This window comes from Myxine glutinosa, chromosome 10 (genome assembly GCF_964187855.1).
Source record: "Myxine glutinosa chromosome 10, kmMyxGlut1.1, whole genome shotgun sequence".
Taxonomy (NCBI): Eukaryota; Metazoa; Chordata; class Myxini; order Myxiniformes; family Myxinidae; genus Myxine; species Myxine glutinosa.
In genome coordinates, this window is record NC_136270.1 from 68,315,615 (window position 1) to 68,341,741 (window position 26,127).

At 46.3% G+C, this 26,127-nt stretch overlaps 1 protein-coding gene across 1 annotated transcript in view; it reads right to left on the reverse strand.

Annotated features, from left to right (window-relative positions):
* LOC137434122 (hepatocyte nuclear factor 4-alpha) overlaps positions 1 to 26,127 on the reverse strand; it is a 93,962-nt gene that overhangs the window by 62,390 nt on the left and 5,445 nt on the right. The window contains exons 2-4 of the mRNA XM_068126810.2: positions 22,965 to 23,139; positions 12,591 to 12,685; positions 8,987 to 9,093 (exon numbers count right to left, since the gene is read on the reverse strand). Coding sequence (XP_067982911.1) covers positions 8,987 to 9,093; positions 12,591 to 12,685; positions 22,965 to 23,139 — 377 coding nt within the window. The remainder of the gene's footprint in view (positions 1 to 8,986; positions 9,094 to 12,590; positions 12,686 to 22,964; positions 23,140 to 26,127) is intronic.

Genomic DNA, 26,127 nt, shown 5'->3' on the forward strand with positions numbered 1-26,127 from the left:
ATACTGTCACAAGTGCATGCAAAACTCACAGTTACCGACCTGGTTTCGCCCTTGTTGGGGCTTCATCAGGGCAACGCATGGCGATGACGTCATGCTGTCCGCTCATTAGGTTGGAGAACCAGATTACAGATACCATTATTAGTAACTCCCAACCGCAACCAGGTCGACTCCATATGATGAGTGGATACCAGAGATAACGTTACCGTGTGGCAGGCGGTGCTTATCGCTCCCAGCAAGGTGCAGCAGCAGCTGTATGGGACACCTTGCTGGCGGTTCTCCACTGATGATATGAAGGTCGCATAGTGACTGATATAAAAACTGAAAGGTTCACAGAGCTACAAGTGTATGGAAAGCCTCACTGCGTTGCCCTGATGAAGCCCCAACAAGGGCGAAACCAGGTCGGTAACTGTGAGTTTTGCATGCACTTGTGACAGTATCTGAATTTATAATCCGTAATGACGCACTGCTGGATGGTTCCTCTGGAGCTTTGCAGGCAATGCGGACATGCATGGCGATGACGTCATGCTGTCCGCTCATTAGGTTGGAGAACCAGATTCCAGGTGCCATATATATATATATATATATATATATATATATATATATATTGTTGCGGATCTCGAGCTCGTCAACGTACTGAGGGGGGAATAAGCCCTGCTCCCCCTCGAGCTTCGAGTCCACGAGGCCGCCCCCACGCTATACTCGTGGTGGACGGATTGCTCGGCAATTCCAGCCGCCGAGACCGCAGATAACGTGTGGAAGGGTTAACGGTCACAACCCGAGTACCTTCGACGCACGCAGCCGTGAGAACGGGGGCTGAACCTCGCACGAGTCACGCTGGTCTTTAATGCCCGAGCGGTTGTGTGTCGCGTAACTCGTGCCGTTAGCACTATGAACCCGATCGAGCGGTTTTAACTCGTGCAATGCTTGGCCAATGGTGAAAGGATGAAGATGGCCAGGTTGGAAACAAACCACAGGATTTATTCACAAATGTACAATAAATTATAGAAAAAGGGATACAGTGGAGAACCTTAACAGCCTTACTTACGTTCCCGGACAAGGTCCCTCATACTCGTTCAGAGCAGGGGAGGAAGAGGGGAACGCACACAAAGCACGGCCGCTTGGTGCAGTTCGCCTGGACGGCTCGTTTGGCGGATCGCCCCAAGGATGTTCACGGCAGGGACGTCGATCACAGTTGTGCGCATAACCGGGATCCGAGGAGCGTGTCCCAAAGTCAGCGCGGCAAAGCGCACGTGCAGTGAGTCCAGGCAGAGGTCGTCAAGGCAGAGAGCGCGTTCAGAGTGCAAATCCAGAGAGAGAGTTCGGGGGTCCGCGCCGGGTTTTATAGTCCCCGGAGCCCCACTGGAATGTTCCACGGGCCTCCACTGGCCGCCAGGGGTCACGTGTCGTGACAGCTCCTCATTAGTCACTCCCCTTAGCTCTCATTGGTCGCCATTATTGGCCACTCCCTTTAGCTCCCATTGGCTGCCATTATTGGCCACTCCCTTTAGCTACCATTGGCTGTTCGCTGATTACCAGCCATGCCATCCAGCTCCTCCCTCGGGCCTGCTAGACTTGCCCTAGGCCCATGACATGGCATTCCAGGTTTCAATGAGGCCTACCCTTTCTCGACCTGCCTCAACGCATACCAACACTGGGAAGGGGACTATACTTCACATTTAATAAGAAATAACTGACTACGCGAGGCTACATGTTGTGGTGCAACTAACTATAGGGGGGTTGCCTTTATTTACAAAACCACAACATGACCCCCCTCTCCGACCAGACCAGACTCGACCCGAGTCGACCTCAGTCGGAACGACCGGTAGAGTCTGGCATTCAATTTTACTTTTCCCATTAATGTGACACATAGATGTAATCCCTCTAACATTTACTCTAACCCATGTGTGCGACATTCTTTACACTAGATATGTCCCTCCTAATGCGTTGAGCAGCTAATCTATCAGACTCACACCCACAACTATTCGCACATTTCCGGAATTTTTAAACTAAACACATAGCCGGTGGGCACATTCTTATATTTACAAGCACAAAACTTAACCTTTATTTACAATACTATAACCTAGGACCTGCACTCAAGGAAAGAAATGGAGGAAGGAAATGAAGGCAATTGCTGCTTGTATCTTGCATCTTCTTCTTGTCTTGTGTGTGGGCTAACAAAAACCGGCTGGCCCTGACCGGCATACAGGCCATTTGAACATCAGGGCCATCTAAATCTTCACAAATGGCACCCACTTTCTTTATTCGCAAGCAGGGCCACTCGACACGGGGTCCAACTGCGTGGCGTCAGTGCCACTTAACAGGTGGTCCGAAGCTTGGCCCGAATGCCACCAACAGGTGGTCCATAGGTGCAAGATGAATTGTCAGCAAGATGCTGCACCGCAGAGGTGCGGGGCCACAAGGCTTGTGGTCCATAAGTACAAGATGGATTGGCAACAAGATGCGGTCCAGGTCGGCCTCCAAATGGTCCTGGGGCGGGGGGGAAGACAAGGCGCAACAAGCACATGGAAAAGCAGACAGTGGCACACGAAAAACAAGGTGACCAGGCACCACCATACCTGGTGCGGTGCGAGGGACGTGGCAGAGTGAGCGGAGCAAGCTCGTCCCTAACCGTCCATACCCCCCACCGTTGACTACACTACCCTAGCCCCCCTTGTATTTACAATTTGGCTCCACGTCTTGTTTCCCATATCCCCCTCTAATGCCAAATTCGTCCCCAAATCCCTCCCAGGAAGGAAGGGATGGAACAAAACAATGTCTCACTCACGTCATGATGCGTCTTACTTCTCAAACGGCTTACAGAGCCTTACCGTGTGAAGCTCGTCCTCCTCGGTGAATGGCTGTGGATGGGTGCGAAGGGATCTCACATCCTAACTACCCTAATAACATTTACACTTTTAAACTACCCGGGGTCGTACCCTGCCAATCGGCCTTCTTTAAACTGTGTGGTTCTAAGAACCCTAATTCCCATTGCCCACACTGTGGTGCACTCCTGAATTTGGGTCTCACCCAACAAATTTTCTCCCTGTGCCCTCGCACAATTTCGGGGCTGGGTCGTGTGGCTCTACCAGCAGGTCTACCTACCTGCGCTCCTCCATCTCTGAAGCCGCCTCCCGAGCTTGCCTTCTCCTCACAACTACCCTAACTGGGGAAGGCCCTTCCTTTCGCTTACCCCCTCGATGCCCACCTTGGCATTGGACAACCCGGTCCTTCCCTTGGATCCTCTGGCCCCACTCACACGCTAACCTAACCGGCTCCCAGAGCCTACCTGCGGCCTTACCTGGCCGACAAGCTACCAGCGACGGAGTGCCTCAATAACCATACTCACCAATTAAACCACACGCCCAGCCATTTCACTGTCTCCTGCACCTCACAAAACACTACGTTCCACTATCCGCACCACAGGTGTCAATATCCATGCAATTTACCTGAACCCTCTACCTAGCTTTACACTACCCACCCGGGCTTTCGCGAATGGGATCCACTCCCCCCCATTTAATCCTTCGCACCATGCATTCCACACCAATTATTCCACACCATGCATTCCACACCAAATATTTGCACACCACCTATTCTTACACCCAAATATTCAATTCCATTTTTTTTTTACACACAATTCCTCAAACACACAGCATCATCTATCTAACTAATCTCCCCTAAAACTCGTGCTTCCCTCGTCGTCCCTTTAAACTATGCACACCCTTTTTTAACAAGCACCTAAACTCTCTACGTCCCCTCTACATTTCAGGTGTCACTACTTAAATCTTGTCCCTATGGTCGCTCTAAATCCCTATCATTATCCGAGCCCTCCTTCGGCTAGCTTCGGTGCCCCATGGAGGCAACCATTGTTGGCCCCTCAATGGGCCAAACACTGCCATCCCCCTAAACTAATGCTCATAGCCCCCCCCCCCTGTGTGAGGAATGGTTACACTACCATTCCCCCACGTGGGGTACACTACTCCCCCCAGTCCTCTACACTATGAGCCCCTCCATGTGGAGGTATCTTGTCGCGGCTCGGCCTCGAAGGGCGGGTTCCATGCGGGTGGTTGGTCACCTGTATGGGTTGTCCATCCGGCATTGACGATCCGAGGGGGTGGAATTGATGGGCCCAGGTGCTGGGCTCCATCCATGTGCGGGGCCCTTCGGTCCCACACACGATGACCCAACCGGCCACGGTCAGAGCACCTCACCCGGTAAGGTGCGTGGCTCCGAAATTCCAATCCTCCCCTCGAACCCGGCCGACCGCCCTTGCCGCGGTACGGCGCCAACAATACCGTGTGGGTGCCGGAGGCACGAATCGTGCATGCCGGTCCTTGCAAGACCGACGCAGCACCGATTCCCTCCGGTCCCCATGGCACACAACTCACCGGGGGCTCACATATGCTACTCGTCCCGCTAAGCACTACTCCGGTCGGTGTCGATGCCTGGGCCGCGTCATCACATCTCGCGACCCACTCGCACACCCAGGCGCACACGCGCCCCCCACACATTCCGTCATCGCACACTCCGGTGCACACTCTTTTTCCACACACTCCGGTGTGCACTCTCGCTCCACACACTCCGGTACGCACTCTCTCTCACACTCCGTGTCAGTCTCACTTCTCTCAATGGGCCCTTCACGACCGCCCGGGTCTCGCCCGACCACCAAGCTCGCCGAGCACCCGTTTGCACCAAACACATTCCCGCCATTATCGCCACTCACCTCGGGGCTCTCCTTCCCCCGCTTCTCCGCCACCACCTGCAAACTTTCCATTTGGTTAGCAAGCACGGCATCACGGTGCGAACACACACTTTGTTCATGCTCCATAACTGCCTCTCTTGTTTCACTCCCTGTCTCTCCCGTCTTTTCAATTCCAATTATCTCTTCTTTTTCCAAGGTTACCTCCTCCATTTCCCGGTGCGCCCCTACTAATACTATTTCCTCCTCCAACTTGACTATCGTCGGCGCCCCCAAAATTTCCTCCTCCAACTCGACCTTCGTCGGTTCCTCGACCTCCCGCTTCACTACTTTCATTGCCCCAGTCAGTTTGGCCGTGCTCCACTTCAACTCCCTCTCCACGCGCTCCTCACTCCGCTTCACCTCGTCGCGTACCACCGCTACCTCCTTGCTCATCCTACGCCCAATCTCCTCCCCCATCTTTTCCATGTTGCACCTGGATTCTTTTATTTCATCTCTCATCTTTTGCGTATCACACCTGAATTCCTTTATTTCATCCCTCTGGGTATCCATTTTTCCACCAATCTCGACCATGTAGGCCCTCATTTGCGCCGTAAATAGGCCCATATCCCCTGGCACCGAGGGCTCGGCTTTCACCGCCACGTGCGAGGCGCCGCCATTTTCTCTTCCTCCTGCTGCACCCTCATCAACTTCCCCTTCTACCAACTCTTCCTGCTGGTCCTGGGTCATTAATTCTTCCATATTTCCTACTCCCACCGGCACTTAGTCATCTTGGCCAGCCATTGCACGATCTCAAAAAATTTGTTTTTAACTAAATTTCGTTCGCGCTCGTAATTTTGAGTACATGAAGCACACTCCAGGTACAAATATCCCACTCCCAGACACCAATTTGTTGGTGTCGGGTTCAAATCTCACTCCTGACTCCAATTTGTTGCGGATCTCGAGCTCGTCGACGTACTGAGGGAGGTTAAGCCCTGCTCCCCCTCGAGCTTCGAGTCCATGAGGCCGCTCCCACGCTATACTCGTGGTGGACGGATTGCTGGGCAATTCCTGCCGCCGAGCCCGCAGCTAACGCGTGGAAGGGTTAACGGTCACGACCCGAGTACCTTCGACACACGCAGCCGTGAGAACGAGGGCTGAACCTCGAATGGGTCACGCTGGTCTTTAACGCCTGAGCGGTTTGTGCGTCGCGTAACTCGTGCCGTTAGCACTATGAACCCGATCGAGCGGTTTTAACTCATGCAATGCTAGGCCAATGGTGAAAGGACGAAGACGGCCAGGTTGGAAACAAACCACAGGATTTATTCACAAATGTACAATAATTATAGAAAAAGGGACACAGTGGAGAACCTTAACAGCCTTACTTACGTTCCCGGACAAGGGCCCTCAGACTCGTTTGGGGCAGGGGAGGAAGAAGGGAATGCACACAAAGCGCCGCCGCTTGGTGCAGTTCGCCTGGACGGCTCGTTTGGTAGATCGCTAAAGGATGTTCGCGGCAGGGACGTCGATCACAGTTGTGTGCGTAACGGGGATCCGTGGAGCGTATCCCAAAGTCAGCGAGGCAAAGCACATGTGCAGGGAGTCCAGGCAGAGGTCATCAGGGCAGAGAGCGCGTTCAGAGTGCGAATATAGAGAGAGAGTTTGGGGGTCCAGGCCGGGTTTTATAGCCCCCGGAGCCCCACTAGAATGTTCCGCGGGCCTCCACGGGTCACGTGTCGTGACAGCCCCTCATTAGTCACTCCCCTTAGCTCTCATTGGCAGCCGTTATTGGCCACTCCCTTTAGCTCCCATCGGCCGCCGTTATTGGCCACTCCCTTTAGCTCCCATTGGCTGTTCGCTGCTTACCAGCCACGCCCTCCAGCTCCTCCCTCTGGACTGCTAGACTTGCCCTAGGCCCATGACATGGCATTCCAGGCTTCAATGAGGCCTACCCTTTCTCTTCCTGCCTCAACGCATACTAACACTGGGAAGGAGACTATACTTCACATTTAATAAGAAATAACTGACTAAGCGAGGCTACTTGTTGTGGTGCAACTAACTATAGGGGGGTTGCCTTTATTTACAAAACCACAACAATATATATATATATATATAGTTTCCTGTTTCTTAAATTGTTAGATGAGTTCATCTTTAATGCACTTTCACACACTTACGTACACATACATACACTCACATCCAGGGTCTGCCCAGCAGGCACGTAAGGCATCGGCCATTATAAAGCTCACAGTGTTAGTGTGAGAAATCTCTGAGGATATCCCGGAAACTCAAAAGCTCAGTGGGCTGTCACCGCGTAAGTGATGAGGTTCCTGGGTTCGAGTCCCGGGTTGAGTCAGAATTTTTTCACACTAGCCCCACGCAGGAATATAATTCCTGTTTCTTAAATTGTTAGACGAGTTCATCTTTAATGTACTTTCACACACTTACATACACATACATACACACATCCGGGGTCTGCCGAGCAGGCACGCAAGACATCGGCCATTATAAAGCTCGCAGTGTTCGTGTGAGAAATTTCTGAGGATATCCCGGAGAGTCAATAGCTCAGTGGGCTGTCACCGCGTAAGTGATGAGGTTCCTGGGTTCGACTCCCAGTCGATCGCTGAATTAATGCCACGGAGTTAACTCAGCCTGTCATCCTTCCGAGGTCGGCAAATTGAGTACCAGCTTGCTGGGATGAATGATCACGGTGTGTACCCCGATTTAGAATAGGTACACCGTATTCCTGCGTAAGAGGCGACCAAGGGTTGGCGTTAGGAAGGGCATCCGGCCATAAAACATTGCCTCAAACAGGGAACCATGATTGTCATGGGGCCCACAAGGCTAACCCCTGCTCGAGCGGGGAAAAATGGCCTTGAAACGATTATTCATATATAATATATATGTGTATATCAATCAAATGCCGGCAAGTATATCAATCAAATATAAACATATCATTTATATTTATATACATAATTAGTGCTGCATGTACTACGTAGTAATTTGTGCTGTTTGATGGTCCACTGAGTTGAACAGATACCATTTGTTATTCAAACTGATAAATTTTCTCACTATTTTGCACAATGTTCCAGTTTTCTTTGATATGCAGTTCGTTAAATGTTTCATCAAACTTTAAAATTAATCTGAAATCGGAACTCGGGGCTGATGTTCAATCTGGGATTTTGGTGTGGTCAAACTGTAACGTCAGTTACCATAATATAGACATACAGGGAATATCCTTGTGGGCGTTCCGCCTGATTGGGGGTTGGGTGAATTTTTTGGTACCCTTGACCATGACCCACCTGACCTTGAGTATCCCCATCACGTATGCAAAGTTTGGTGATTGGTCATCCAGAGGTATAGAATTGCATGGAAATCGATGAAAAGGGGTTACACAAGCACACACACACACACGCGAGCTAACAGAGGTAGATACTTTGTGGCCTGGTAGGGATATACTTTGAGACGGAGATCTGTTCATCTCCTTAAACCGGCATATTGAGTTAACAACCAACGACACACATACACGCATGCACACAAGTGCGCGCACGTGATTAGCCTAAACAACGCAGAAATCAAGAAAATGACCAAATACCAAAAACTCAAAAATGAAGTGAAAATATCTTGTTCGATGAAGAACGCCAAAATTGGAACAGTGATTATTGGGGCTATGGGAATGGTGAAGAGGAACTTCACGGAGATCTTAAAAACCATCCCTGGGAATATTACTACAAACAAACTCCAGATTGAGGCTGTCCGAGGCTCAGTGACGATCGTGAAAAGAGCCATTGAAACAAAACTTTGAGAAAAATAAAACTTCACACACACCTCGCTCTTATACATACGGATAGATACAAGTCCAGCCACACGGTCAAGATCTGGTTATTTAGACTTCAGTAAACCATCAAGAAGATTGATATTTAAAGGTGCAGCAAAAGTTAACATGAGAGTGCACCATGGCAATGACAGGCCAAATGGCCTCATTTCCTTATTTGAGGTCAGTTTCTCCTCAGTCTTATGTTGTCGTTTTGTTTTCATTGATTTTCAGACGTGCACACACAAACATAGAGATTTTCCTTGTGGGGGTAGGATGGGGGTTATTTTGTGTTCCCATGATCTGAGCCTGGTTATCCCAACCACTTATGCAAAATTTGGTAGAGATTGATCCAGGTGTGTGGAATTGTACACACATACATACACACACCTTGTTCTCATATATAAATATATATGTGTTTATATATATGCATACATACAAATGAGTAGGGGAGAATAATGAGGGGGAGTGGAGCAGGATGGGTAAGCTAGGAATGGTACCTGCCGAGCGAGGGCTTCGGCCTGAACAAGCACCGTAATGGAGAGGAACGCAACATCTTCATAACTTGTGCGTCTCATACTAATTCGGTCTCGTTCGTTTTGTACAGCTGGAACAGATTAGCAGCACAAAATTATGTCACAGTAGTACAAAAGGAATACAACATGGGGATACTTCATGCAATTTCAGTTTCAAGTGACGACCTCACCTTATTCTCAACCTATCAAGGTATTTGGCAGCACAGGGACAGGACACCCACCATAAACATGAATGACAGCAAAGCAAATTTCAAAGACCTTAAACTTTACAGCTTATCACTTCCATATTATCTGAGACTGGAGAAAGGGCAGGAAATCAACATTTGCTTTAACAATGGCAAATTGCAAAGCACTAAAAATGGCATAAAGAGAAAAATGTTCAGATCGGATAAACCTCTAGGTCGCATCGGCTCTCAAACCCAGTGATGATGCAAGGAGGAAATACCACAAAGTTGCTTTTTTATTGGACAATTAATTTTAAGATCAGCAGCCAGATTAGTCACCACCTCCCAAATTGCAAATAAAGAGTGCACGCAAAAGTGAAAGGGTAAAAGTTCATCGAGGAGACTTTTTTCTCAGCAGAAGTCGAACACAAGTTTTTATGTTCAATTAAGGACAAGGATATGAATACATTTACCTGAATTACAAGTAGAGCAGTGTAAAATAAATAAATAAACATAGGTGGTAATGGGATTTGAACCTGGGATCATGGCATCATGAGCTAAATGTTAGGATGGAAACACCAATCGGGCCAACAAAGCATTTTGAATGTAAAAAAATCTTCATCCCGAAAATGTGCATTATTGATCTAACGTGCCGCACTGCTTGACTAGTCGACAGGTACAGGTAGTGGATAAAAAAAAATGGAAACACCAATGTAAAGTCACTTATATGGGCGTAGGGCCACCAAGTGCGGCTAGTGCGGTCTGTATGTGCCGTGGCATGGAGTTCAACATAGTCTGGAATTCTGCAGGAGGGATGCGGCACCATTCTTCCACGAGAAAGTCAAACAACTCACACCTGTTTTATGGAGGTGGAAAACGCTGTCTCAGGCAACGTTCCAGAATATTCCATAAATACTCGATTGGGTCCAGGCTTGTGCAGCATTTCTATACATGACCTTAAGCATCCTGGGATGTTATTTGCTTTTTTTTAACACATGGGCCACACCTGCATGGAAGCCGTTGCGTGCTGTCCCTAATTTACCCAGGTGTTTCCATTTTTTTGTTCGCTACCTGTAGGTACTGTCAAGCATTCTCATAGCAAGGAGAATACATTACATTGTTTGCCATTGTTTTCTCATTTGGTTGGGATTTAATCCTGAAATCGCCATGTTACAATCTTTCTGTGGTGGCGCTGCCCAAAGACAGGTTCAGTGCTGCCAAAGCAGCCCCAAGGCGAGGATTGCATTCAGTGGTTTGCATTTGCCTTCGCAACAGTAGTCAGCACAGGAATTTGTAATTTGTTCAGCCTGCTGGAAATAGCTCTCATACTCTTCGTGAAAGACATCTTCAATGCGGAACTTCAACCTCCACCAACTAGCTAGAAGATGGAACATCTGGCTTAAGGGCATTGTCAAAACGTTCATTTAGTGTGCCACCTTTTTTTTTTGCAAACCAAATTATTTTGGATTTCTGATTCACAAAATATGTTCAGTTGTCGACACCGGTTTATTCGGTGAGCCTTTAAGGATCGGATATCTTGTTCACTACAATGAGCAAGCAGCATTCCTGTGCAGTGCCTCATAATTCCACAAAACGTTCCACTCCTTTGGCAAACACGTAAAAAATAGAGCCCTTCATGGGTGAGAAAATAAAAACCTTCCTCCATTTGCTCTGCACCACACCTCCTGCAGGCCCAAGAAAGTGCATCACACCCATGACCTTGCGAGGAACTTTGCAGTTCTCAGCCACGATGCCATAAAACGAGTCTACGACCGGGATGTGAAGGGCGGAATGCCAGGCGCAGTAGGTAGAGAGGTCTTGTGGCCACATTCGCTGGTATCTCATTGTCCGCTCAGTGACAGTTGGAAAGCTCTTTGTGAACACATTTTTTTTCACACCTACATGGAAATGTGTTTGTTCTTTCATCGCCTGTATCAATAAAGTAACCCAAAAACTACCTCCAGGAATCACTGGGTAAGTTTGGATTCTATGAGTGGTTAACAGCATGAGGTGTAGGTCATTTAGCACTTATGAATTTCACTGCATTTGTTGCCATTATCAAAGATATAAGCTCACACCACTCGTAAAATGAGACTTGAGACCGATCACACGTGTATTACTCGAGAATCTGTACTTCACAAACCATTAACACCTCCTCATCCCTCAGATCGGCAGTCTGCAGCCTCCTCACTCTCTGCAGACCTGGACAAAATCACAGACTGGGCAAACAAGTGGAACATGTCTTTCAATCCTGACAAATCTCACACTCTTATGATGTCTCTCCGACAAGACCGACTGGACAATCCTCCCATCCACTTTCTGAATAATCCTCTCCAAGAAGTTCTGCCACTCAAGCTTTTGGGTCTCACTATCTGCCATGATCTTTCCTGGGAAAACCACATTTCAAATCTGGCCTCCAAAGCCAGTCGCCGACTGGGCATCCTCCGTCGTGCAAAGTCCTTCCTTGGCACACCTGTGCTCCTCACCACATACAAGGCTTTCATCCGCAGCTCAATGGAATACTGCTCTCCCCTCTGGGCTGGTGCTCCTGCCTCACACCTAGCTCGTCTTCACGCTGTTGAAACCAAAGCGTTCAGAATCATTGCAATCTCCCGCGATGAAGCTAACTCCAAGGGCCTTTCACTCACTCACTGCAGGCAGGTTGGTGGTCTTTCCGTCTTCTACCGACTTCTCTCTGGGTTCTGTCCCCCAAATATTCCTGCATGTCGCACAAGATCTGCCTGCAACCCTCTTATGGTTAAACTGACAAAATCAAGACTCTCTGCTCACCTTCACTCCTTCATTCCTCTTTTCTCCCGCCTCTGGAACAAACTCCCTCACTCTCTTCAATCCCACTCCACCCTCCAGGTCTTTAAAACAGCTTTTCACCACCATCTCTTATCTTCCCCCATCCAAAACCTTGATCTTTTCTACCCCCGCTAATTTCACCCCAAATCCACTTTTTTGAAATACCAACTTCTGTCCTGGAAGTCCTTGGTGTCCTTGTGTTTTATACTTCTCCCACCCCCCCCCCCCTTCCCACGCCGCCTCCCCCCAAGCCCTCTCCCTCCCACACATCTCCCTGCTCTCAAATTTCGTGTTTGTGTGCTTCCCCTTCTCTCCCCATCTTGTCTTCCGCTCCCTCTTTTTATTTATTTTGTTTGTCTGGTTGATTTGTTTGTGAAATAAATGTTAGCTCTTTCACGAGCCTCGATTCAGTATACAAAAAAAAAAAAAAAAACCTTGAGGATGCACACATCACTAACACACAAGCACGAGAGCCCGACATCCATCACACCATTATTACTCAAGAAGCTGTACTTCACAAACATTTAACACCTTGGGGATACACACATCACCCACACCCAAAAAGTCTCGAATTACATTGCACCCAATGGACCCACCTTCCTTCTTCATGCCTGCACGAAAGCATTTCCGCAGCCTGCAGTATCGACACTGATTCCTCTTGTCTTTGTCCACGATGCACTGCCTGCTGAACCTGACGCCAAGACAAATGGAGGAGCAGAAAGCAACACGAGGGAATCAAAAACATATTCAGCTGTACATCAAAACTTTTTTCAATCCAACTTTTAACTCTTATGTGCAGGCGTCAAAAATCCTACATAAACGCAGCCATTGGGCCTCGGAGGCCCAACGGATGTATTTGTGTAATGTTTTTTTTAATTATAGATTTTTGTTCTCTCATATCCTTTTTCAATCCAAGTCGATGCTCATGGATGTGTATTTGCTCAGAAAATGTGAATCATTGATCCTATTAGTTGGAAGAATCCCATACAAGTTATGATTTTTATTTTTATTTTGCAAAATTTTTTTTTGTTCTTGGTTTTTAAACTTTTTTCTCTCTAAAAGGTTGAGGCTCATTGAGGAGTATTTGCTCAAAAAATATGATTCACTAATCCTTTTATTTAGAATATATATGTCCACAACTGTCAAAAATCCTACACCTATGCAGCCATTGGGCCTCAGAGGCCCCACGAATGTATTCGTGTAAAGTTTTTAAATTTTCATTTTTTTGTCACTGAATTATTTGTAACCAAGTTATAGGAGCATATAATGAGGCTCATATCAAGAAAATAATGATATAACATAGTAGTACAACAACATTTATGCGGGGCCTCGAAGGCCTCAGGCCTGCATTCATGTCAGATTTTCGAGTTATAAGTGAAGAATGAAGATTTTCCCACGAGCCTGAATGAATTTTTTTTTAAATGTCACTGAATTTTGTGTAACAACATGAAAGTCGGTGAAAATGAGGCTCATTCCAAAAAAAAATTGTACAGCATAGTTTTTGCAACAAAAAAACCTTGTGGACCCCTGAGGCCCAATCACTGCATCCAAGGGTTAAAATGAACAAAAGGCAAAGCACAACACCTGATCATTCGTGGGTTTTTGGCTTTACCCAGAGTAATCTCAAGACAATTACATGCTGTTTTATCATCGGTAACATAACCCAGCTGGCTCACTAATGGCTTCCAGGGAGGTGGTGATCTGCCTGGTCTGTTTCCATGAAGTTCAAGTCTGCAGTTTCTGGTTGACTGTTAAATGGCAGGAGTATGTGGCATGGCCACCAATTTTTTTTTTTGGTTTTTTTTTTTTACTTCGGATACAAAGTGAGACAATCTATCAGGTCTCGTAGTTCTTAGTTTTCAAAAAGTCCCTTGACCAAACTTACAGCTTGCATTACTTACTGACTGATCCATCAAAACACTACGCTCCTGCATTAGTGTTGCCACCTGTACATCTCTGGATCCTTGAGAGTGATGGCGACTCCATTTAATGTGACTGGCAATTCAAGATTCCTCAACAAGAATAGAAGAAGAAGAAGAAGAGGAGCAAAATGGAAAGATGTAAGAGAGGTTGAAAGGAGAAAGAACTGAAGGTAAATGAGAATGTGGACGGGATCAACAGGACTTTGATTGAGGAATGCTATGGACAGATTCAGAGGAAACTTGGTGGACAGGTATGGTGTGTTACAACTAATAAATTGATTCGAATTTGGTGAAGATCCGAATACAGATCCGTATATGAGAATTTTATAAAATTAATAAGTGACTTCACCATTGAGTGATAGGGTCAAAAACTATATATTATATACCGTAGCATGATATTTCAAAAAGTTGTGGATGAGTTGTGTAAGTGACAAGAACAAGCCGATTTGATTTTGGTTCAGGTCCGAATCCAGATCCGGCCTTTTAGTGGGATACAAAACATAAACTGTTCAGCCTGGCGGAGGTATGCTCTCCACCTAGTACCGGTATAGTTATTATGACAAGTTCAAGAAACTTCAACGCAAGAGGGGCCATTAAGCTGTTCCAGCTTGCGCACTGATTGCCCTTTGCATACCTGGTTGTTTCGTTGTGCTGTAATCTTTTTAAATGTTCATGAGTATCAATCATCGATTTCATTCATTCCTCGACCTGTCTGCTGACACAGATCGACACTAGCCTACAGCCTTCACGGCTTCACCAGCAAGACTAGTTATTTATCCTACAAATGCAAATGTGTCCTATTTTTACCTCCGCCACAAAAGGTGGATGGAGGTTATGTTTTCACTCCTGTCTGTCTGTTTGTTTGTTTGTGAACAAAATATCTCAAAAAGTTGTGGACGGATTCGGACAAAATTTGACAGAGATGTAGCGTATGTGACAAGGACGAAATTATTATATTTTGGTGAAAATCCGGATTCGGATCCGGCTACTAGAATTTTTAAAGTGATTCTTCACCATTGGGAGAGAGGGCCAAAAACGATACATAGTAGGATATCTCAAAAAGTTGTGGACGGATTTGGACGAAACTTGGTGGACCGGTTGGGTGTCTGAAAAGGACAAAAAGATTCGATGTTGGTGAAGATCTGAATATGTATTCGAATATGAGAATTATTTAATTTTTAAGTGATTCTTCACCATTGGGATCTTGGTCCAAAATGATACATAGCGAGATATCTCAAAAAGTTTTGGATGGATTTTGACGAAACTTGTTGGACAGGTTGAGTGTGTGACAAGGAAAATTCGATTCGATTTTGGTGAAGATCTGAATATGGATTCGGACATGCGAATTATTTAATTTTTAAAGTGATTCTTCACCATTGAGTGATATGGCGAACCAGGTGGAGGTATGCTCTCTACTGAGTGCCTTTCTAGTAAAAGATTGTATTTAATAAGGACTTTTTTTCTTCCAATTTCTTTTGCCTTGTGCCCAAATATAGTAGCATGTATTGCCTTATGATGGAATCTCCTAGATGTGCAATTCACTCATTGCTTTATGCCATTTGTAAAGACACTGGTGCAAAAACGGCTCCGAAAATGTTCATTATAGGCCTGAAAATTTGAGTCGTTTGTGTTTTATACATTATAGTACCAATGCTGCCTGTAAACTCCAATGCAGGGCAATTGTGAATGTTGTAAACAACACACCTTAATCTGACATGGTGGCTGATAACGCGGTTTTGAAAATGGCGTTCTGTGGCCTTGGGTGATATATCAAACCCAGTGGGCTATAAAAAAAAAGCAACGCTTAAGAATTGACAAAAACAACGCAGAAAGACACTGAAGGACCCTTTGATGTCGAAACAAATGTATCAATAGTTAACTGAAATCATCAACACTCCGATAACGTTTGAAATCAATAAATCAATTTGCATTCGTGAGACTTCCTGGGAAGTCCATCAATCATTTCGTTATCCTTTTTTTGTGACTGTCATCGCATTAACTGCATACCCACAATTTATATCGCCGGGTCCCACCGTGCTTCGGCCTGTTGTTTCTTCCTTTATTACAGCTTGCACCGTGGGAACTTGATACTTATTTAAACGAATACTTGAGCGTGTCTTCTGGTTTAGCAAATCAGGGCCAACTAAATGTCAACAACTCTGTACAGCTCAGATCTGGCGTCATATTATGGTATGTAAGGTAAGTTAAAATCCAGACTTTAGGAGATGCAGGGTGCCATTCTTAACAAAAGATATTGTTGCGGTTTTGAGTTTGTACAATAAAGGTTAAATTTCCCCCTCATAGTTTAGTCACATCACAACATGTAGCCTCACGATAGTTCAGTTATTTCTTAGTATGTGTGAGCATAGTCCTTTTCCTGTGTTAGTTTTGCGTTGAGTAGAATAATGAGAGTTAGGTTCCTATATTGCCTTATGCCGCCTCTATTGCCTTATGCCTCCTTATGCCGCCTTTGGCTTTTTGGCGCGAATTAACACGAGGCAGGCCTGGCAAATCGAGGCAAGACCGAATGAGGGCGGAGGAGAAGCTGATGGTAAGCGCGAGCTGCCAATCAGGGCTTGAAGGGAATGGCTGCAGCACTTCGTCACAAGGTGTGGTTGGAACATTCGAGAGGGCTAGGGGGTTTGGCCATATAACCCGTTGCGCGAAGCCCCCGACGTCAGTTATGAGCTCGGATAGTCCTTCTGTGGAGAGGTGAGCTTGCAGTTCTGTGAGAGTTGAGTGTGAGCAAGTTACGAGTTCTGAGAGAAGACGCGCATGAACCCAGCTATAAGAGCTCTTACAAAATTGGACGCTCGGTGAGGCCAAGCCTCTTTTGGGTTACGCGAGTGATAGCGCGCCAGTAACTAAACGCGCTGTGGAAAACCGCCAAGCCAGCGAGAGACGCGTACATTTCCCTCCCACCGCCTGCTGTGCCCTTTGTTCGAGAGATGCGCTACAAGATCCCTTCCACCGCCTGCTTGCCTTCATCGCGGGACGTGCTGTGACCGGGGAGAGCCACGCCGGGCGGGGCCGTTCCTGGACGACCGCTCAGCGAGGAACATCATCCTACCTTCATTACCCCTTTGTGAGTGTGATCGGGCCTGTGTCTGGGTTTAACATAAGTCTGATTAAGACTGCTCTGTGTCTATGTTTCTACCGACTTGTACATAATAGTGTAAATAGTAATTAAATCGTGTTCTTCCTTTATTCGACCGTCTCATCTCTTCCATCATTGACAAAGCGTGGTACGAATAGAACCGTTCTTATCGGGTTCCAATACCAACGGTAACTGCACGGACCACGTGGTATGCAATCCGCTCGGTGTACTCAAATTACACGTGGCTCGATTCCCCGCTTCCGCAGCGGCGCAGGTATTTAGGTACGTGCGAGAATTGTCCCGGAACCCTACCTTGCGTTTGCCCGGGAGGGGCGTTTCAAGTCTCGGTTGCGCCGACCCAAGAAGAACAAGGGGCTTAACCTCCCCTTGGTAAGGGCAGGAAGGGCGGCGAAAACCGTAACAATATCATTGATGAATTGGCTGATTGGTCGAGCGGTTTAAGACATGTTTCTTATTCTACTAGCCGATGCAGTTTTGATTCCTGCAGATGCTTCGCTCTCATCAACCCACACTCAGCAAGCATAGTGAGTATGGCAAATGCCTCTCAAATGCATTTGACGGACACCTTTGTCACCTACAATAGGACACCTTCGTCACCTACAATACAGAGTTGTATGCACTCTGTTGCCACCTGGGCAACAGAGTGCATACAACACAGAATAAGTTAGAGATTAAATTTGAAGATAATAGACAGATTATGATTGATAAAAGATGGATGAAATCAACAGGATAGAAATCGAGGTGTGCCAACCACTGTGGGAAGCAAGGAGTAGAGGACGTTCTGAGTGGTCATCTTTCATTAGCACAAAAGAAAGTGGTAAAAGAAAGGTTACACGACACCGAAGGGATAACCTGTCCAACAAAATAATGTACACTCTTTTGCTCCGACGAAGGGTTAACCTCGGAAACTGAGCTTGTCCTTGCTTTAAAATCCCATGGCGGTTAGGATTCCTCTATAAACCTCCTGCTGATTACATTCAACGTTCTACGTTTCCACCAATGTATATTTGACACCCGTCTTCACCAGACTTGGTTAACACCAGACTAATATTTCATTCCAGGATTATAGAGGTTTTACTAAACAAATTCAATGTATTCTTCCAGGGTCACCTATAGTGACTCCATAAGAGAGATGGGCACATGACCATTGGCATGACCAGAGCTGCTTCCTTGGTTGATACTCAGCATTTAAAAAAGATAGAGCAAGGACAAACAAGCTAAAGTTGGTAATAATAGTGCAGGCTTTGATGTGCCTAAAGGCCTCTTCCTGTGTCGATATTCCTTGGAAGGGAACTCATATTATTATCTACATTACCGATATAAATTCAAGTTATGTGATTGTGTCTGAATGGGGTAAACGTGATAACTACAGTTTGTATAATGCTCAATGATACCTCATTTAAGAAGTCTTGGGTCCGGACAGTGTATGCGAAGCTCAGAAATTATCGATTTCCACCCAATTTCGAGTTACGTGTATTTTTGTTGCGCACGTGGTGTATATGCTCAGAGTTGCTGGTTCGCACACCTACCAGAGGTAAAAAAAAAAAATCGAACTACAAACTATTCAGTCAATTCTGTCTAATGCACAATGCTATTTTCATCCATTTACTTCACCAATAAACCATGCAGTCTTAGCAGACTTTGGCCTGTGAAGGGAGGTGGGGGGATTGAGGAGAAGGAGAAAGGGGTTGAGGACTTAGGCAAGCGCCGCGTTAACGTGTAGAAATACTAGAAATAGCTGATCGTTGCATTTCGTGAGGCACACCTACCAGAAGAAAAAAAATGTCATAAACCACAAACATATATGATTACCTTTTAAAACAGTCACTACTGCTATTTCACACTAAACTGAAAGGGAGGAAATCTGATGTTCTTGAAGTGCGAGCCTATATCTATGGTAATCTATCTAACTCCAGAGAGGATAACATAACCCTTAATGCTGTGCCCGGAGGGAGTGGCTGCATTAATTATATATACCGACTGATTTTAAGCGGTGAAGTTGCTTCAATATTTGGGTATGTCCATCCGTCCATCCATCCATAAAAAATTAAGAAGAAGAACCTTTTTAACCCACCGTGTTTAAAGCTCCCATGTAATTCAAAAGTTTCTGGTTATTTATATATTAACTTGACCTTCCTAGTGAAGAAATCACCCATGTTTCTTTTTTAAAATCAACAATGGGATAATTAGACCAATATTTTGAACATTTGTCGTGTTTTTCACAACTTGCTATGCCCTGCCCCTCAAAAAAGTGGAGTTCAGCGAACAGCAGGTCACGTGACCGGTGACGTCATCTCCAGAACGAAGTCCATGCCATCTCGATTCGCTATGCTTCGGCCCGCGATCTGTTCCGTGTAATTTGTACGTACTCTACTTTTGATTTGTTTGATCTTGATCTGAGGTATGCTGAGACACATGTGTGTCACGCCTCGCCTCGTTGATAAGCCCGCAAGGTCGCTCCGTGGAGCGGCCTGCACATATTCAACTATGGGTGAATTAAATAAATAACAACTCACGGTCTGAGGTAATTCGGCTAAAGATTATCCGATTTGCACCAAATAAAGTTTATGAATGGTTTCACAGACCCCTACTTCTCACTAAAAGTGGAAACAGAATGTAAATTGGAGTTAAAATAAGTGTTTGATTTGTATCAAGCAAATGCACGTGGAGCATGCTTGCGAGCGTGCTGGGTTCTGGAGGTGACGTCACATGGATTACGTCATCGGCTTTGAGGTATGGGGCAGAATTTTTAGGGGCGTTCCCAAGTGGTTCGGTTTTCTTTCATTTTTAATGTTTCAGAGTGAATATAACAAAAAATCAATGCCATATTTGAATTCACCATAAAAAGACTCATTTGGATGACATCAAATGCATTTTGAGTGAGAATCCGTGTCTGTGGACCTTTAATTCTAAAGGGTTCTTATACATTATTATTATTGCCAAATGATGCCACTATTATTATTGTTGTTAATACTATTAGTATTGATTAATATACGCTTTGTTATACAAGGTTATCATTATTTTTGTTATATATTTTGTAATTAGAATGCCATGCCGTGGAAGGACATATTAAGCTGCTCTATACACCTTAACATGGTGTGCGTTTAAAACATAATAATTTTTCCGGATTCTCTGCAGTTAATTATCCTCATCAACTCAGGAGATCATGACGATCATTTTGGCGTATCACATTCCACATTAGAAAGCTCCAGTGGAACTCCACAACAAACATGCCTCACACACACACACACACACACACACACACACACACACACACACACACACACACACACACACACACACACACCTCGTCCATTTAGAGTAGAAGGTAATGAGAACAACCATCATAGATCTGCAAATTAAGTAGTGAAATTGAAGCTTTTTTTTCGACAAGAAAAATATATTTTCCTTTAAAGTATTGTTATGTCGGGGGGTAAAGGAATGTCTAGAGCCAGGTAGGTCTGTATAGGTAACATGCTTCGACTGTCGCGATAGGGAATCTACCCTGTAATAAGTTCTGTGTTTTTAAGCGGGTTGTCAGGGTAAGAGTATACCTGTGAACATACAAGGATGTTCGTGTGTTAAATAGTTGTAGAGACTAAGATAAACCCCTGTGTGTCAGACCTGGAAATCATTCCTTTGTCCCTTATGGCAACGCACTCATATAAACACTTAGATAGGTCCTTAATGCACACATTAATTAGTTCCCCTTCCCTTACAATGACCTTGGAAGAAGACCGGCAGGAAGCCAGATCGGGGCACCACCGGATGGCTGCCACCAGCCGCACCACCAGCTGGCCTAACAACATCGTGTGAGACGAGCTGTAACCACGCCCAGGAGGACTGTGATTGGTTGGCGCAGAAGGCGCGAACCTGGAACCAATCAGCGCGGAAGGCGCGAGGTGGTTCGGCCAACGGCGGGAAGCTACGAGGCTCTGGTTGGTAGCGCGCCAGAACTGACGTCACAGGCCAGGTTACAAAAGGACGCACTGCATGACATTTTGTCTCTTGGTTTCTTCTGGTCTCTACGCTTCTCTTCTTCGTGCTGGTCCTTCGCTTGTCGTTGTTCGTCCTTGGCTCTTGGCTCTTCGTCTTGAGAGGTCCTGGTGGTCGTTGGTTCGCCATCTGCGTGGTGCTTGGAGCGGTCCTTCTCAGTGCTTTTGGAGCTTGGAGTGACGCTGGGGCCTCGTGTGCGATCGACTCGGAGCTTGGAGCAGTGCGGGCCGCGCGGGGCCTGGCAAAGCATGCGAGCGAGCGGACGGAGGGGTTCTCTCGCGCCGGAGCTTGGAGCCGGACGGGGCCGCATTGGACGACGGACAGATAAGCTCGGACCACATTACACAAACCCACGACGAACGTGCTCTTTTGTTAATTCATTTTCCCCTGTCTCGTATTTAGAAGTCGGTGTGTGGGATCCCAATTTAGGATCATTATTTATTTACCGTCGCATTCCTTGTTCTCGGGTTCCGAAATAAACGTGTTTCCTTTTGTACATTTTACCCCGGATTCCCGTTTTGAGTTAATTCCCCTGCAGGATCGGAACTGCGGTTGGATCGCTATCGGTAAGCACTTCCACCTCTTCTTCTTCATTCTTTCACCCCCGGTTGATAGCAAAATCCGTATTTGGTCGTCGCCTCAGTTAAAGCCGTTCCGTCTTCCGCGGTCCCTGGTGTTAACCTTGAGGGATTCGCACAACAGTATGTATTTCTGATGCACAAGACCAGGGTTCTGAATGAGGGGATCTTTCTCACTGTTACTGATTTTGGGGACATTTCCTGGTGTCTGACTGTGTGTTGAACGCATGAATATGAGAGATGTTCTCAAGCTTTATACAATAGTCCAAGACAAGCCAAATTGTTGTTTCAATATTGTTTTGACATCAATGTATGCACTTGCTCCATTTGTCCTTCTGTCAGCATTCCTGACCTGGGGTCATCTTCAAGGGACTCAGATCCACACTCCAAGTCGGCTGCCCATTTGGTTGAGGTGGAATAAGCGGGTGCACCTTCACCATACACAGTTTGTAGATTTATTTGGAGTTATCCCCTTCTTTGCATTAAAAAAAACTTTTGTGACATGTCAATGCTCTCAATTTGTATCAAGATCCACAAATTGTACAACGTCACAAGCTGCTGGATTACACTCTCAAACAACAAAGAATAATTATATTGATAATCGTTTGCCTGAAAATTCAAAATTGAGAATCTGACCTTAATAAAATGTTTCCTTTTGCCTCCTTAATGGAAATAAATGCATTATTAAGGAGCAGTGATTGGCATCCATGGGGAGGATTAAATTCCTCTTCAGGAAATGTCCTACTGAGTGCGGTGAGAAAGACGACGCCATTGGTGTGGCGTCGCTGGTACCCAGAATGGTGATGGACGCCTCCCAGGAAGTGACGTAACTTCCACCAAGCTCAGTGGCTGCGTTTATCTCATCTAACAGTCCTGTGTTGTGTCTCATGTATTTGTCTGTTTGTCCATGTGTGGGAGATGTGTATGTGGCAGTTCCACTGTGAGCCTTAGATCCTGTTAAAGAAGAAGGGATGCGATCGAAGTTCCCCGTGATTTATATGGAGGTCTACATCTCTTGCCTACAGTTGGCTCTAACTTATGTGTGATGTCACGTGGGTGTTTTGCAGCCAGTTGTGGGTAACACGTGGCTTCCTCCACGGAAATAACTTGGAAGTTCAATAGTTCGCCTTTGCTCCTCATTGATCCATTTGTATTATTCATCTGCAGATGTCAAGTGAAACATTAGATGAAATTTCAGATCCAGAGATTCTCAATTTTTTGGCAATCTTCGTCGTTACCAGGAGTAGGGAAGTAAAGACAATCCGTTAAAAAGACGGCACACAGTAATTCTCATCTACAAAAGCACTCTTTAACTTCATACAGACACCGGAATGCCAACGTTCTCGGATAACTCACCTGCACGTGTACACATGGTTCTTGCGCACGCTGCGCCTGAAGAAACCTTTGCACCCATCGCAGCTAGATGCGCCGTAATGCTTGCCCGTGGCACGGTCTCCGCAGATGGCACACACCGCCACCATGCCGTTAGCACGTGCTCCACTCACACTGATCTCCGAGCTTTGGCTTCCATCTGTCTCGCAAACACAACCATCCGCTCTGTGAGCATTCGTGTACATGTCTTGTTTCGTCAAACAAGGTGGATTATTTAATCTTGGTTACCAAGACCATGACACAAAAAGACCCGAGGATTACATGGATTATCAATGAGGTCAACAATAAACAAATAAGCCATTGCTTTCGAGCTGCGAGGTGCAAAGGTTTGCCCTAGCAGTTTCATTAGCTAAGGGGCAAATCCGGGATGGGTCGCCAATCCGATGCATAGGGTGGCCTTGCAGTTTCATTGGTTAAGGGGCACAATCCGGGATGGGTCGCCAATCCGATGCATAGGGTGGCCTTGCAGTTTCATTGGTTAAGGGGCACAATCCTGGATGGGTCGCCAATCCGATGCATAGGGTGGCCTTGCAGTTTCATTGGTTAAGGGGCACAATCCGGGATGGGTCGCCAATCCGATGCATAGGGTGGCCTTGCAGTTTCATTGGTTAAGGGGCACAATCCTGGATGGGTCGCCAATCCGATGCATAGGGTGGCCTTGCAGTTTCATTGGTTAAGGGGCACAATTCGGGATGGGTCGCCAATCCGATGCATAGGGTGGCCTTGCAGTTTCATTGGTTAAGGGGCACAATCCGGGATGGGTCGCCAATCCGATGCATAGGGTGGCATTGCAGTTTCATTGGTTAAGGGGCACAATCCTGGATGGGTCGCCAATCCGATGCATAGGGTGGCCCTGCAGTTCCATAGGTTAAGGGGCACAATCCGGGATGGGTCGCCAATCCAATGCATAGGGTAGCCCTACAATTTCATTGGCTCAGGGGCAAATCCGGGATGGGTCGCCAATCCGATGCATAGGGTGGCCTTGCAGTTTCTTTGGCTAAGGGGCACAATCCTGGATGGGTCGCCAATCCGATGCATAGGGTGGCCCTGCAGTTCCATAGGTTAAGGGGCACAATCCGGGATGGGTCGCCAATCCAATGCATAGGGTGGCCTTGCAGTTTCATTAGTTAAGGGGCACAATCCGGGATGGGTCGCCAATCCGATGCATAGGGTGGCCCTGCAGTTCCATTGGTTAAGGGGCACAATCCGGGATGGGTCGCCAATTCGATGCACAGGGTGGCCCTGCAGTTTCTTTGGCTAAGGGGCACAATCCTGGACGGGTGGCAACTCCAATGAAAATGGTGGCCTTGGTAGTTTCATTGGCTAATGGACAGTTCGCCAATCCGATGCACAGGGTGGCCCTGGCAGATTCATTGGTTAAGGGGCAAATCCGGGATGGGTCCCCACTCCGATGCACAGGGTGGCCCTGCAGTTTCATTGGTTAAGGGGCAAATCCTGGACGGGTCGCCATCCCGGTGCAGGTTACTCGAATGCAATGTGGTCACTTGCATCTGAAATTAGCTTCGATGTGTCAAAAGGCCCTGCAGCACAGGTCTCATGAAATGACACAAATGTAATGGCTACTAGAAATAAACTAAAATGAAAGACTTGCCACGTATCCACTTTAGTTTTACTTGAAGGGTCTATATATGATGACGGAACCAGCTCAAGGGTCCGTTCTTGTTCTTGACATCAGGAATATGTTACTTTCGTACGATTGCTCATGAGCTCACCATAAAATCTCAAAATGAAGTACGGTGCTCCACCGCAGGCCACCAGAACGGAAATTTGCAATATTGTATTTTGAAGACGCAGGGATTCAAACTTCCCAGAGGAAGAATATTAGAAATATGTTTCTACATATAATCAGATTATTATTTTCTGCATTGTGAAAGCACACATACACCTTTGAATACATCATAACATGTGTCCACGTACTGAATATTTGCCACACCAGTCACAAAATGAATTATTAATCCAGGAAGGCCACTGTCAATAATCACCACTTAATGTTACAGGCAACAGGGGTTTGTAAACTTACAGAAAGACGAGCCCTCGGCAATCTCTTTGGCTTAAAGGAAGTAAAGGTGAGTGAATATGCATTGTCTAGCATTTACCTATTGTATGAAATTGTATAAAGCACAGGTTGCACACAACTCTAAGAGACGCTCTATATTCCATGTCCACCAGTGTATTCCCCATCTTTAGCCGACAAGACGATTCGCAAAACAAGAGGATCATGCTGGTCTGAGTGTAACCTAAACACCCTGGCAAGCAAATCCTTGTTAAGGAAATAACAGGGTTGCGCAGAGGACATGTCACATATCTTACCTTGTCAATGAATATTTTACGAATGATAATAATAATAATTTACATTTTAGCACTCCAGAATATTCATAGGAATGCATTTCATCGCTATAAGGAAACCACTGGAACCCTGGTAACCTCAATCGATGATAACTGTCATGACGATGTCGCATGCTACGTCGGCCACTGTTGTCGACAATTTGGAACTTCATTTGCCAGTGGTACACCATTGCCAGGAGACAGGAGTTCAAGGTTGGCACTGTTAGATCATGCCGAACAATGCCATGGACATCATTCCCTAGGCAGGTAAGACTCCTGAGACTAATTCCACTGTATACTTGTGGGACATTCATTTTCATAACTTGATGCTCCCTGAGAGCAGGTATCCTGCTTGAGAGCTGGTTCTCCCTGAGAGCTTGAGAGCTGGTTCTCCCTGAGAGCTTGAGAGCTGGTTCTCCCTGAGAGCTGGTTCTCACTGAGAGCTGGTTCTCACTGAGAGCAGGATATCTAAGAGCAGGATATATGAGAGCTGGTTCTCCCTGAAAGCTGGTTCTCACTGAGAGCAGGATATATGAGAGCTGGTTCTCCCTGAGAGCTGGTTCTCATTGAGAGCTGGTTCTCCTTGAGGGCTGGTTCTCCTTGAGAGCTGGTTCTCCTTGAGGGCTGGTTCTCCTTGAGAGCTGGTTCTCCTTGAGAGCTGGTTCTCCTTGAGGGCTGGTTCTCCTTGAGAGCTGGTTATCCCTGAAAGCTGGTTCTAACTGAGAGCAGGATATCTAAGAGCAGGATATATGAGAGCTGGTTCTCCCTGAGAGCTGGTTCT